Source organism: Monodelphis domestica, chromosome 2 (genome assembly GCF_027887165.1).
Source record: "Monodelphis domestica isolate mMonDom1 chromosome 2, mMonDom1.pri, whole genome shotgun sequence".
Classification (NCBI taxonomy): Eukaryota; Metazoa; Chordata; class Mammalia; order Didelphimorphia; family Didelphidae; genus Monodelphis; species Monodelphis domestica.
In genome coordinates, this window is record NC_077228.1 from 274,982,187 (window position 1) to 274,996,681 (window position 14,495).

Sequence of the window (14,495 nt, forward strand, 5' to 3'; positions counted from 1 at the left end):
CCTTATTCTTGCTCTCTCTCCCTTTTCTTTTTCCAGGCTGACCTCAGAGGAGATACGTACCAGTGGGAACTCATGGGAAACTCTGCCATCAGGAGGAAGCTTGGCGCCAAAGCCCAGGGCTGGGAACATCTTGTCACTGTCGTAGTCCTGGATGATCTCACCCACGGCTGTCAATGCCAGGGCATAGGCATTCAGCTGGTATGGGCTCATATAATGCAGGGAAGTAGACTGGGAGGGGTTGCCTGCCAGAGATAGGGAGTGTCAGGCTAGCCTGGGCTGCCCTAGGCTGACCTGACAGCAGGTCTTCTTGCCACATCCTCCCTGGTGGTCCACCAGCCGCCCCAAGACCACCACAGGACTCAGGATAAATTTCTTGATCATTTCCTCACAGTAACCCAGATTCAACACAACGTAACTCATTTCCATTCCACAATAATACAGATTCAACACAACTCAATCAATTTCCAATTCATTCCATAAAGAGCATTTATTGGGGGCAACTAGGTGGCCCAGTGGATTGAGAGCCATATCTGGAGATAGGAGTTCTTGGGTTTAAATATGGCCTCAGACACTTGGGTAAGCCATTTAACCACCCCCTACCCAACTGTCTAGCCCTTATTAGGGCATCTGCCTTGGAACCAATACACAGTATTGATTCTAAGATGGAAGGGAAGGGCTAAAAAAACCAATAATAATAATTTTTAAAAAGAAAAAAAGCATTTATTAATTACCTACTATAAATACCAGATACTGGATTGCAAGTAGGGATTCATACAAAATCAAAAGAATTCCTGCCCTCAGGGAGGTTACCTTCTACTATGAACAGGAGGACAAGGAGGAACAGACTGCCCTTGGAGGTTCTAGGAACCCCTTTACCTATTTGGAGGCGAGGTGACCTCTTATTAAGAGTTTCTGTTCAAGCTCAGGTTAGACTGTATGGTCTTTGAGACTCCTTCCACCACTGAGAGCCTATGATTTTTCTGCCCTCCCCAAGGTCACGCCAACATGCTGGGTGGGTAATAATGACTTAATGGGTTACTCCTCCCCTGTAACATATTTACACTAAACAGGGGCCTTCTGGCCAAAAGGGCTGAACTAAATGACTTCTAGAGGGCCCTTCTGGCTCCGAAGTCCTTTGTTCTGGAGTGAGAGAGGACCTCAGGAGCTCTGAATGAGGCCGGTAAAAACTGGAGCCAGGCATGGAAGGTACAATTCGGAAGGTCCAGAGAAATGAAACAAGGGGCAGGCTGTGAGGCTAATAAGGAATGGATTGTATGGCGATGCGATGCCTGGTAACTAATGAAACATGATATCCCAGCAGCCCAGGCATAAACCAACACAGGATCCACTCGGGGGTATATATGAGCCCAGAAGGAAGAAAAGGGTCCAAGAAAGCCCCAGGAAAAGGGAGGGATGCTATTAACAGCTAATATGTTTGGTATCACTTTCCGGTTTACTAGACATTTGTCTATCTCACATATATTATCTCACTTGATCTTCACACTGCTATTATTCTTTTTTAAACCCTTACTTTCTTAAAATCAATCCTGTATATTGGTTCCAAGGCAGAAGAGCAATAAGGGCTAGGCAATGGGGGTAAAGTGACTTGCCCAGGGTCACACAGCTAGGAAGTGTCTGAGGCCAGATTTGGGGTGCTATTATTATTAAAATTACTGCTTGAGATTGGGTCTCTTCATCTCATCCAGGCTGTAAAAGCAGTAGCCATTCACCAGAGCCAATCCCACCACTAATCAGCACAGGAATCTTGACCTGCTGTATTTCTGACGTGGGACAATTGCCCCTCCATTGGCAGCCTGGTGGTCCTTTACTCTTGGGAGCTCACCACATTGCTGCCAGATTTAGAGAGGACACCTAAATTAACTTAGCCTTTCGATAGCTTACACCTCCTGAACTCGAGCAACCCATTAGCCTCTTCAGGAGTAGAGATTACAGGAATGCATCGTCACCCTGACAGAGGAGCTAAGTGGTGCAGTGGATTAAGTGCCTGGCCTGGGATCAGGAAGACCTGAGTTCAAATCCAGATTCACACTAACTGTATGATCTTGAGTTATATACTTCATTCTGTCTGTCTCAGTTTCCTCTTCTGTCAAATGAGCTGGAGAAGGAAATGACAAACCATTCTAGTATCTTTGCTGAGAAAACCCCAAATAGGGTCATGAAGAGTCAGGCACAAGTGAAAAATATGAACAACCATCACCCTAAGTCCACAGATATTTTATATATATGTAATATATACACACATATATTATATATCTATTATATGCATTATTATATAATAGTTGTATTATAGCATATGTATTATATACTATTATACACATCTATTATATGTCATATAATAGATGTATTATATTCCATGTAATATATGCACACATATATCTCTATTATATAATATGTTAGATAATAGATACATGATATAATATGTATTGTATATACTATATATACACATTATATATTTATTATGTCTATTGCATGTATTTTATAAATATACATATATAAAATTTTCATTTTATAGATGAGGAAATTGAGACAGCAGTTAAATTGCCTGTCCAGGGTCACATAATTAGTGTCTTAACAGATCAATGGACAAGAAATAATTAAATGCCTACTAAGTGCCAGGCATGGTGCTAGGAAAAATGGTCACAAAAATAAAAGAAGACAATCCCTGACCTCAAGGAATTTACATTTTACTAATAGGACACAATATGTTCATGGTTAAGCACATGGAGGCCATATAAACCCAATTTCACATCGATGTGGATCTAACATGGGATTTGAACCCATGCACGAAGTCCAAAGTCCCGTGCTTTGTCCATCAAGCTCTGCTGAAACCTCTTGGCTGCTGGGATTGCGTTACTGAGGACTATAATGCTGAATCCTGAATTTGGTTTTTTACTCCTGTATCCAGCCAGCTACTGGGCAGTTCTGGTTCAGAGCAGGCTACCGAAATGACTGAGAAGGAAAAAGCATTTCTTATCCCACGTGTCTCTAAGGAAGCTAGCTTGCATGCTCAGTGATTTTCTCTGGGTCTTTTCTGCCTCTAACTAGCCTGGGAGCCCCTGGGAGGTAGCAGGTATGTGTTATTCCTCTTTATACCAGAGTACACTCCCCCATACACACAGAAGGTGACTCCAGCATGGCTGCAGCTGGGAATGGTGCTTCATAGTGATGAGAGAGCACAGTATGGCCCCAAGATGGGCCTAAGATGGTGGTTTCACTCAATACAGAAAAACCTTCTTTATACCTTAAGATTTTCCTGAATAAACAAACACAGATCCATGTGGCATCCCTGGCTAGAACTTTGGTCCTTCGCACCTTCTAGACTGTGTCAACTTTGAGAGTGAATGCCCACTTACAAAGCAGGGAAATGGGGCAAAGGAAGTGCCAAGGATAGAGGGTAGGAAAATATTATATAATAGATGTATTATATTCTATGCACTATATGCACACATGATCAAATTATGATCAGTAATCAATTCTTAGCCCTTTAAATATCACACACACACACTCACACACACACACACCCTTTATGCATCAAGAAACTCTGGTAATCATTCACTCACCATTGGAGGCCGTGAAGTCAATAGCAACGGTGAAATTGATCTGAGTCCTAAGAGTGGAAGAATAAGAGTAGTTGTTACCCAAGAAGGTGGATGGGGTGCTGCTCTTCCACACATTAGCTCAGGCACCTCACCTGAGGCAAATCACTTTATATAGCTGGGTTTTTCCTCATCTGAAAATAGGGGGACAAGAACCCTGGCTCGGGCTCTTTCAAAAGATGTTTTGTGATAGATAAGTGGATATGGAATTCCTTTGTAAAATAAAAAGGTGGTTTCTTGTATTTCCTTCCCAGGATCCTTCTTGTTGGATCATATTCGAGGTCATTTGAGTTAGGATCTGGGATTATTGTTAACATTCAGGCTTGGGGCTACAGTCCAGGAAGGGGGGGGGGTCAGTCAATCAATCAATCAACAGGTATTTATTAAGTACCTAATATGTGAGAGGCACCAGGTCATTAATTTAGGTTTGGAGTGTGTGGTCCAGTCACGGTCATGGTCAGGGTTAAATTAGATGGGCTTAGTCTCAAGAAAAAGACCACATACCTTGTATTTCAGAAGGGGTTGAGACCAGGTCAACTCAACCCAGGGGCCACACTCAAGGCACTGGGTCTAGTGCCTTCAGAAAGAAATAGGAGAGGGGCAACTGGGTGGCTCAGTGGGACTGAGAGGTAGGTCTAGAGACGGGAGGTCCTGGGTTCAAATCTGGCCTCAGATACTTCCCAGTTGTGTGACCCTGGCAAGTCACTCAACCCCCATTGCCAAGTCCTTACCACTCTTCTGCCTTGGAATTAACAAGAAAGGAAGGAAGGAAGGAAGAAAGGAAGAAAGAAGGAAAGAAAGACTGAATAGCTTCTCTCAACTACAAGTCTGGGCACTGATCTTATACACTTACATGTTTCAGATGTGAGAGGGATAAGCTAGACAAAGTTGAAAGATTGGTGATCTGAAGGGTGGTTTGGTGGCTCAGTAGATAGAGAGCTAAGTCTAGAAATGGGAGGTCTTGGGTTCAAATCTAAACTCAGGCTATTTTTAGTTGTATGACCCTAGGCAAGTAATTTATCCTCAATTGCCTAGCCCTTACCGCTCTTCAGCCTTGGAGCCAATACACAGTATTGGTTTTAAGATAGAAGGTGAGAGTTTTAAAAAGAATGAAAAAGGAACTTGACCAAAGGCCACCATGTCCAATATGGATGAGGGAGCTGATGCCCAAAGAAGTCAATTGACTTTCCCAAGGTCACACAGATAACTGAGCTGGGATTCAAACCCAAGTCCTCTGACTTTAGAACCATCTGTCTATTCAGGTTATCATGTTAGATAGCCACTTTCTTTTCTAGGTTTCTATTTTCCCATCTGTAAATGATACCATTGAACCAGAGAGCCCCTTAGGTCCCATCTACCTCTAAATTTTATGATTTAATGAAGTCCATATGGGAACCCTGATAGGATATGGATGTCTAGTTGCAGAAGCTTTTCTGTAACGTCAGAGGCAGCACGGTATAATGGAAAGATGGTTGGAGAATCAACACCGTCAAGCCAATGAACATCTTTGCCCCTCAGTCTCCTTATCTGTAAAAACGAGGGGGCTGGAGTTGATGACTTTTAAGGTCTTCCTCTAGGATCTAGAATCCCTCCTATGGGTGAGGTGTAAGGCAACAAAGCTGGACTGCTGGGCTGGCATCCTTTCCAAGCCTGCCAACACTCTGCCTCCCAAGGGTCCAGCCAAGGAGGATGCTGAGACTCAGGAGGAAGTGCTGTCCGTGGGGAATCAGGGAAAGAAAGCCCAAGATGATAACGCCATATTACCCCATGCCTGGGCAGGCCCTGGATGTGGCAAACAGGCTCTTAGAGCTGGAAGGCACCTTAGAGATCATCTATTCCAACTCCTTCATTTTACAGGGGGAAAATTGATGTCTGAGACCTCCAACAGTGCCAGGGGTAGCAGCTTTGTCCAGCTCACCACGCCTGTTGAGAGCAGTTGGGTGGTTCAGTGGACAGAGCACTGGTCTTGGAATCAAGAAGACTCATCTTCCCAAATTCAAATTTGGTCTCAGACCAGCTGGGTGATCTTGGGTAAAACACTTTACCTTGTTTGCCTCAGTTTCCTCATCTGTAAAATGAGCTGGAGAAGGAAAAGACAAACCACTCCAATATCTTTGCCAAGAATACCCCAAATGGGGTCTCAAATAATGGGACAAGACTTAAAAAATGACTGAACAACCTTGTCTGTTGGACTCTAGTAAAAACAGCTGATTTGGAAACAAAAGACTGGTTTGAATCTAGAGTGTCATTTACTAGCCGTTTGACTTTAGGTAAGTTACTTTTCCTCTAGCCCTCAGCTTCCATCAGGGGCCTTTGGAGCAGATGATCTCTAAAATCTAATATGCCAGCTCTAACATTCTATACTCCTGAGAAACTGGATTTGAGGCTGCATGGGAACAGGAAAGTCTAATTTGGAGCCAGAAGACCTGGGTTTGAATCCTGGGTCTGCCATTTATTAGCTGTATTGACTTCAGGGGAATTATAGACTCTCGCAGAGGTTCAGTTCTTCATCTGTGAAATGAAGGGTTAGATTAGGTGGCCCCTGATGTCCCTTCTAATACCAGATCTATGATCTGAAGCCTTCTCACTTTTAACTGCTCCCTCATGAGGCAGGGAGGACAGGTATGGCTAGGAAAGCATTTTGATGATGGGACTGTTATTAACTGTTCTATTTTGACCTGGGCAGGAGGGAAGGGAAAGGACTAGAGCTTTGGGGTGTTTGCTGCTCAGAGAGGTCAATTTCAGATAAAGGACCAGAATGGGGCATTTTGGGCAGAATAAGGGTACTTAGTGCCCAGATAAAGGGATCATAGATTTAGAGAGAGCTTTGGCAGATCTAGAACTGAAAGAGACCTCAGAAGCTATCCAGTCCAATTTCCTCATTTTACAGATAAGGAAATTGAGGCCAAGAAAATTATTATTTCAATGTGAATTCCATGCTTTTGTTTTTGTTTTTTAGACCCTTAACTTCCATCTTACTGTACTGGTTCCAAGGCAGAAAAGTGATAAGGGCTAGGCTATGGGGGTTCAGTGACTTGTCCAGGGTCACACAGCTAGTAAGTGTCTGAGGCTAGATTTGAACCTAGGACCTCTGGTCTCCAGGCCTAGTGCTCTATCCACTAAGCCACCTAACTGCCACTCCTGGTGATTTTCTTGCCTTTCTTTTTATTGATTCCTGACTCCCTGCTTTTCTAGAGTTGTTTTTTTTTCTTCTTCTGTTATTACTGGTTTGGTTTGTTTGTTTGCTTCTTGTTGTTGTTGTTTTTTATCTTTTCTGTAGCCTCTTGCCAGCAAGAAGCCACAAGGTAAGAAAGATAGAGAAAGGATAGAATTTTAGGATTCCGCGAAGGGCGTGAGGGAGCCAAGTTTGAGATGTCAGAAATGAGTCAGAGACCAGACCTTATTAATTACAATAGAGCCGCAGCCATGCTCCCATCAGTGGACCTCTCAGAAAGGCTAATTTTCGTCCAGTGATCCAAACCTAACACTACACCGGTCAGAGGATGATGTAGCTTAGCTGGGAAAATAAACAGAGTAGAATTAGAGAGTGCTAGGTATTCCCATTGGAAAAGAAAGACACATGGCTGAAGGCCAGGTTTCAGGTGAGAGATAAAGAGGAGAGAGAGAAAGAGAAGAGATAGAGTTAAAGTAATCCTATGAGGTCTCTGAGAGATGGAGATGGCTGTGAGCTCTTTTTAATCTCTTTGACATGTAAATGTACCCAATACATATTGATGTATTACACAGTGTATTGTCATTGGATAATTGCAAATCAGGACAAGGTGAAGGCGGGGTTTTATCCCAGGTGGGTAAGACAAAGGGAAGCAAGATTTCGCGCCATAACCTTAGCCATGCTGGGAACAGAGTTCATTGCCATGAGCAGAATGGCCATGTGCCCACACACAATCCTTGCATCTTAATTATACATATGGGCTGGACTGCTACATTTTCTTACTGTGATTTCACCAAATAGGAAACTCCTAGGGTGGAAACACATTTCACCAATGCAGGTCAGAAACTCATCTGTAACATCATCTTAGAATAGGGACTCTTAACCTTTTTTGTATCATGGATCCCTTTGGCTGTCTGGTAATGACAGTCAAAGACCTCAGTTTCCTCATCTATAAAATGAGGAAATTGGATTTGGATGGCTTCTGAGGTTCATCCCTTCCAGTACTAAATTTATGAAACTATAACTAGAAATCCTCCAAGCTTCCCTCTAGATCTATGATCCCTTTATCTGGGCACTCAATGCCTTCATTCTTCCTTGACCTCTGGTGAACCCTGTGGATTCTTTTCCAGATTAATGTTTTTAATATAATTGAAGGAAATGTTAAATTTTAGGGTTTTTTTTTAAACCTTTAACTTCCATCTTGAAGTCAATACTGTGTATTGGCTCCAAGGCAGAAGAGTGGTAAGGGCTAGGCAATGGGGGTTAAGTGACTTGCCCAGACCCACACAGCTGGAAAGTATCTGAGGTCAGATTTGAATCCAGGACCTCTTGTCTCTAGGCCTGACTCTCAATCCACTGAGCCACCCAGCTGCCCCCTAAATTTTAGGGATTTTTGTTATTCAGTCATTTCAGTTGTGTCCAACTCTTTGTGACCCCATTTGGAATTTTCTTGGCAGAGACACTGGAGTGGTTGGCCATGTCCTTTTCTTGCTTATTTTGTAGATGAGGAAACTGAGGCAGACAGACTTAAGTGACTTGCTCAGGGTCAAAATTTTGTTTAGAGCTTAGAGAAAATAAAGATGTAATTTTTTTCCTCCATCAAGCACATTGAAATCTATCCAGAGACCCCATCCAGTAAAGAACCCCTGTCCTTGATGGTTGCCCAGGGTCACAAGTAGTATGTTTCAGAAGTTGGATTTGAGGGCAGCTAGGTAGCACAATAGATAGAGTGCTGGGCCTGGAGTCAGTAAGTCTCATTTTCCTGAGTTCAAATTCTAGTTGTGTGACCTTGGGCAAGTCACTTAACCCTGTTAGCCTAAAAAATAAAAGTTGGACTTAAACTCCAAGTTTCCCTAAGTCCAAGAGATGGCCCTTGCCTTTGCTGAGACCTCCTTTATTCCTGTTTTGTCTGTCTGTATTCTTGACCCTCTGTTTCTCCTAGACCTGATAACTGCATATTTTGTAATTACTATACTATCTGCTTAACTTCCTGACCCCCTTCTTCTCCTTGAGCCCTGCTAGCTGTGTCCTCTCCTACTGTTTGTGGCTCCAAACTGGGAAGCCATCCTTGTTGCTTTATAGGCCTACCTTCCAGGGACCCAGTGGTTAGTGAAGCCCTCTGTTGAAACTAACAGAGGATTGAGAGCCAGGTCTGGAGACGGGAGGTCCTGGGTTCAAGTCTGGCCTCTGACACTTCCTAGCTGTGTGACCCTGGGCAAGTCACTTGATCCCCATTGCCTAGCCCTTACCACTCTTCTCCCTTGGAGCCAATACACAGTGTTGATTCTGAGACAGAAGGTGAGGGTTTAAAAAAGAGGGCAGGGCTCTTCAATTCCCAAGCATCTGAGGATGTCCTTCAGGATCAGGCTAGTGGTGGAAGGGGCCACCCTGGCCCAGAGTCATATAGACCCTAATGCATGTGGGGGATATCTGGGAACTATGCGTATGGGAACTCAAATGGCTTTTATGTCCAGCACATAAGGAGCCCAGATGAGCCCTTCTCTCACCCTCCTTTGATATAATCCAAGAACGTGCATTCCGATTCCACTGCGAAGGAAAGAAGTGTTACCTTGGAGGAAAAAAAAGACAGAACATCCATTAGCCACGATGAATGTCACCACAGGGAAGGCTGAAATCGGGCAAAGGGTGGTTGGAATTTTTCCCCCCAGTTAAAAAATTTTGAGTCAGAATCTATCATACGCCAGGCACTGGGCTAGAAGTGGGAGACACAAATACAGAAGGGAAGCAGGCCTTGCCCTCATTTCTAATGGGGGGGGGGCAGGAGAGGGGGATAATGCATCTAGGTCCTCCCTCACTTTTGGTTCAATCCAATTTAATCCAAAAGACATTAATGAGGACCACCTGAGTGCAAACACATGGGGGTGGTTCAGAAGGTGAGGTTTATAGCTTAGAAAGCGGACGAACCATAATGCAGATTAATATTAGACACAATAATGCATGATTAAGTATATCCAAGAGAAGGAGACAATGAATGAGATGAATAGGGGAGGTCATTACAAAAGGTTTGGATGGGGGGGGGGAGGAGCCATTTGAGTTGAGTTCTTTAAGAGTCACAAGAATTCAACAGGCAAAGAGAGAGGAAGGATATTTTTATAAACTGTGGGGGGTAACCCCCCAGCTGAGTGTAGCCCAGGATTTAATCAAATTCCTCTCTCTCTCTCTCTCTCTCTCTCTCTCTCTCTCTCTCTCTCTCTCTCTCTCTCTCTCTCTCTCTCTCTCTCTCTCTCTCTCTCTCTCTCTCTTCTCCCCGCCTCTACCCCACCTCTTCTTTTCCCTCTCCCTTTCTCTCCTCTCCCTCCTTTCTCCATCTCTTCATCTCTTTCTCCCTCCTGTCTCTCCCTCTCTCTTTTTCTCTCTCCCTCCCATCTCTTCCTTTCCCTCTCCCTCTTTCTCCTCTCTGTCCTTTCTACAGCTCATCTCTTTCTCCCTCTCTTTCTTTTTTTCTCTCCCCCTCTCTCTCCATGTCTCCATATCTCTCTTTCTCTCCCTCTCTCTCTCCCCTCTCTGTTTCTGTCTGTCTTTCTCTGTCTCCCTGTCTCAATCTGTCTCTCCCCCCTCTCCTCTTTCCCTTTCCCCTTCTCTCTCTCTCTCTCTCTCTCTCTCTCTCTCTCTCTCTCTCTCTCTCTCTCTCTCTCTCTCTCTCTCTTTCTCCCCGCCTCTACCCCACCTCTTCTTTTCCCTCTCCCTTTCTCTCCTCTCCCTCCTTTCTCCATCTCTTCATCTCTTTCTCCCTCCTGTCTCTCCCTCTCTTTTTTCTCTCTCCCTCCCATCTCTTCCTTTCCCTCTCCCTCTTTCTCCTCTCTGTCCTTTCTACAGCTCATCTCTTTCTTTTTTTCTCTCCCCCTCTCTCTCCATGTCTCCATATCTCTCTTTCTTTCCCTCTCTCTCTCCCCTCTCTGTTTCTGTCTGTCTTTCTCTGTCTCCCTGTCTCAATCTGTCTCTCCCCCTCTCCTCTTTCCCTTTCCCCTTCTCTCTCTCTCTCTCTCTCTCTCTCTCTCTCTCTCTCTCTCTCTCTCTCTCTCTCTCTCTCTCTCTCTCTCTCTCTCTCTTTCTCTCTCTCTCTCTCTCTCTCTCTCCATCCCTTCTTTGAGCTTAGGAAATTTACTTTACTTTTATAACTATTCCCTCCCTGCTATTATCCTCTTTCTTTTTTAATTAAAAAAAAAACTTTTAGCTTCAGTTTTAGAATGAATTCTGTATATTGCTTCCAAGGCAGAGTGGAAAGGGCTAGGCAATGATAATTAAAGTGACTTGCCCAGGGTCACATAGCTAGGAAATATTTGAAACCAGATTTGAACCTAGGACTTCCCAGCTCCATGCCTAGCTCTCAATTTTCTGAGCCACCCAGCTGGCCCCTATTGCCCTTGCTCTTAAATACACCTTCTTTCTCCATCTCCCCTTACACACACCCTTCTCCATTTTGACCTCTTACTACTTGTTCAGTAATTTCAGTTGAACCCATCTTTCTCTGACCCCATGTGGGGTTTTCTTGGTAAAGATATTACAGTGATTTGCCATTTCCTTCTCCAGTTCATTTTACAGTGGAAGAAGCTGAGACCAATAAAGTTAAGTAACTTGCCCAGTGTCACACAGCTAGTAAGTGGCTGAGGTCAAATTTGAACTCAGAAAGAGGAGTTTTCCTGACTCTAGGCCTGGCATTCTATCCACTGCACCAACTAGCTGCTTACTTATTAGTGGGCATAAAATTGTCCAAGTCCAAAATACAGTAGTTTCAAACTTTTTGAGAAGGAAACCCATGGAAAGTTCTGCCCTACAGAATTAGAAAGTGGAGGGGGATACCTCTCAGTCGGGGGACAGCTGAATGAGTTATGGCATATGAATGTAATGGGTCACTAATGAAAGTGCTTAAAAATTATAATTATAAAGAAAGGCGTGTTTTCAGAGAAACCGAAGAAGACTTCTATACACTAATGCAGAGTAAAGTGAGCAGAACCAGGAAAATAATTCATACAGTGACAACAATATAGTAAAGACAACTTTGAAAAATCTAGGAACTCTGATCGCCTCTGAAAATAACAATGAACAATCATAGTTTCAGAGGACTTATGATGAAATAGGCTCCCCACCTCCATTGAGACATATTTTTTTTGGATATGGCCAATGTGGGAATTGATTTTGCTTGACTATACATGTTTGGAATAGGACTTTTGTTTTTCTTTCTTTCTTGGAAGTGGGGGGGTGGAGAAGGGTGCAGAGAGAAGGGAGAAGGGAGAATCATGGGAAAGAGAGAAAGTGGATCTTCATTTGAAAAAAAAATTAAAAAACATTTGTTTAAATAAAGTACTAGTCTGCATTAGCTGGTAGGTCCCCAAACCTAGGTTTTTATGCCTGGCATGAGCCAACCAGGACTGGGTATAGGCGGATATGGATAATCTCTCTGATTTCACCCTCACTGACTAGGGATGAGCCCCAGGTACCCCTTTATAAACCTACCAGGAATTTATGCCTTAAGGGAAGGGGATTAGACCTGAGATTTCAGTAACATGAGAACTCCCTTCTACTAAGACAGGCCAGCATCCCTTAATCTCAGAAAGTCACGTAGAGCACTGAAATCAATTTCTCAGGACAAGTTTGTTTCAAAGGCAGAATTTGATCCCAAATCTTCCTGAATCTGAGGCTAATTCTCCCTCCATTATAACATACTATTCATGTCTTAACATCTACTAATATTCTCAGCCTATTCCACATCTCAGAGTAAGGGCTTCCTTCTACCTCCTACTAACTTTTGAACTCATTCAAAATTGGCCTCTTTCAAGTTTGGGGGGTAACTCTGCCAGTACCCCATCACAGAATCTGGTGACCAGGGGCCTGTTCCTCTCCTCCATCTGAACCTTCATCTTCATTTTTCCAGTTTCTTTCCTTCCTGATCTCCGTTCTCCCAAATTGAAGAGAGCTATTCTTTTTAGTCTGTCTTCATACCATCTACTCCATTGTCCTTTCTGGGATGGCTTTCAGCACCCACATGAAATGGATGATTCTGTGTGTGTGTGTGTGTGTGTGTGTGTGTGTGTGTGTGTGTGTGTGTGTGTGTGACAAAACGAAATCCTTCTCTCCAAGAGCTCTGTTTAAAGATACCCTTACCTAAAACTCAGGAAAATTCCTATTCCTTCTCATTCAGCAAGAATCTACTTACTGTAAGGCACAGGGTCTGCAAGTTCAGGATTTATGACACCAGGGACAGGTGCTGGTCAGCAATTCATCTTTGCTCTACAGAGGAAGGAAGGACTGGCCAAGTAGCTAAATGAATATAAGGAATGATCCAGGGAAGACCTTTGACCTACATAAAGGAAACAGTTCTTTCCTTCCTTCCCTTCCTCCTTCCTTCCTTCTTTCCTTCCTTCCTTCCTTCTTTCCTTCCTTCCTTCCTTCCTTCCTTCCTTTCTTTCTTTCTTTCTTCCTTCCTTCCTTCCTTCCTTCCTTCCTTCCTTCCTTCCTTTGTTCTCTCCTTCCCTTGTTCCTTCCTTCCTTCCTTCCTTTCTTCCTTCCTTCCTTCCTTCCTTCCTTCCTACCTTCCTTCCTTCCTTCCTTCCTTCCTTCCTTCCTTCCTTCCTTCCTTCCTTCCTTCCTTCCTTCCTTCCTTCCTTCCTTCCTTCCTTCCTTCCTTCCTTCCTTCCTTCCTTCCTTCCTTCCTTCTTAAAAATTTTAACCTTTACCCTTCTGTCTTAGAATCAACTCAGAACCTTTCATCTCTAGGCCTGACTCAACCCACTGAGCCACGTAGCTGCCCCTGAACAGTTCTTTTCAAGGCACTCTGATGTTTGAGGGGATACCTTCCTCTGTTTATTAGGCAGATCTGGTAGAACTTTCAATTGTAAGTCATTAGCCAGGGTTACTTCTATATGGACACATTATCAAAGAAACCCAGAATCTCAGAGACCTCAGAAGTCATTTAATGCAAACGGCTCCCTCCTCCCCAGCCCCCAGCCCTATATATGGAATATGAGGTAGAAAAGAGGGCTGAGAACACATGTAGTGTAGCTTGGACTTGATGAGGAATTCCTTTAACAATCTCCAATAAGAGTCCACCCCTGTCAGCTGCTGTTTGGAGTTGTCCAATCAGGAACAACCCAATGTCAGTTAGGTGAGGTAGTAGACAGAGCACTAGCCCTGGAATCAGGAAAGACCTGAATACATAATCCTGCCTCAGTCATTTGCTGTGTGACCCAGGGCAAGTCACTTAACTGCTGGCTGCCTCAGTTTCCTCAACTGTAAAATTAGGATAATAATAGGACCTACCTCCCAAGGTTGGTGTGAGGGTCAAATGAGGGAAAAAATACATACATGTGTGTGTGTGTGTGTGTGTGTATTTTTTCTCCCTTCCCTCTTAGTGTCAATACTGTGTCTTGGTTCTAAGGCAGAAGAGTGGTAAGGGTTGGGCAATGGTGGTTAAGTGACTTCTCCAGGGTCACACAGCTAGGAAGTGTCTCAGACCACATTTGAACCCAGAACTTCCCATCTCTAGGCCTAGCTCTCTATCCACTGAGCAACCTAGCTACCCCTATGAGATAATATTTTTAAAACACTTTGCAAACCTTAAAATGTCTATATGAATATGAACTTTTATTACAACTTCCCCATAGCACCCTATTTCACAATAGGACCTCCCTAACAAGAGCTTTTTTCTTACACCAGCCCTAAATCTGCCTTTCTGAAACTTCTGTCCT

General features: G+C 43.7%; 1 protein-coding gene across 4 annotated transcripts in view; it reads right to left on the reverse strand.

Moving 5' to 3' along the window:
* CPNE5 (copine 5) overlaps window positions 1–14,495 on the reverse strand; it is a 203,236-nt gene that overhangs the window by 16,201 nt on the left and 172,540 nt on the right. For all 4 annotated transcript variants that reach the window (XM_056818145.1, XM_056818148.1, XM_056818146.1 and 1 more), the window contains 3 exons: window positions 9,297–9,358; window positions 3,582–3,628; window positions 61–242 (listed from right to left, as the gene is read on the reverse strand). In XM_056818145.1, the coding sequence (XP_056674123.1) occupies window positions 61–242; window positions 3,582–3,628; window positions 9,297–9,358 (291 nt within the window). The remainder of the gene's footprint in view (window positions 1–60; window positions 243–3,581; window positions 3,629–9,296; window positions 9,359–14,495) is intronic.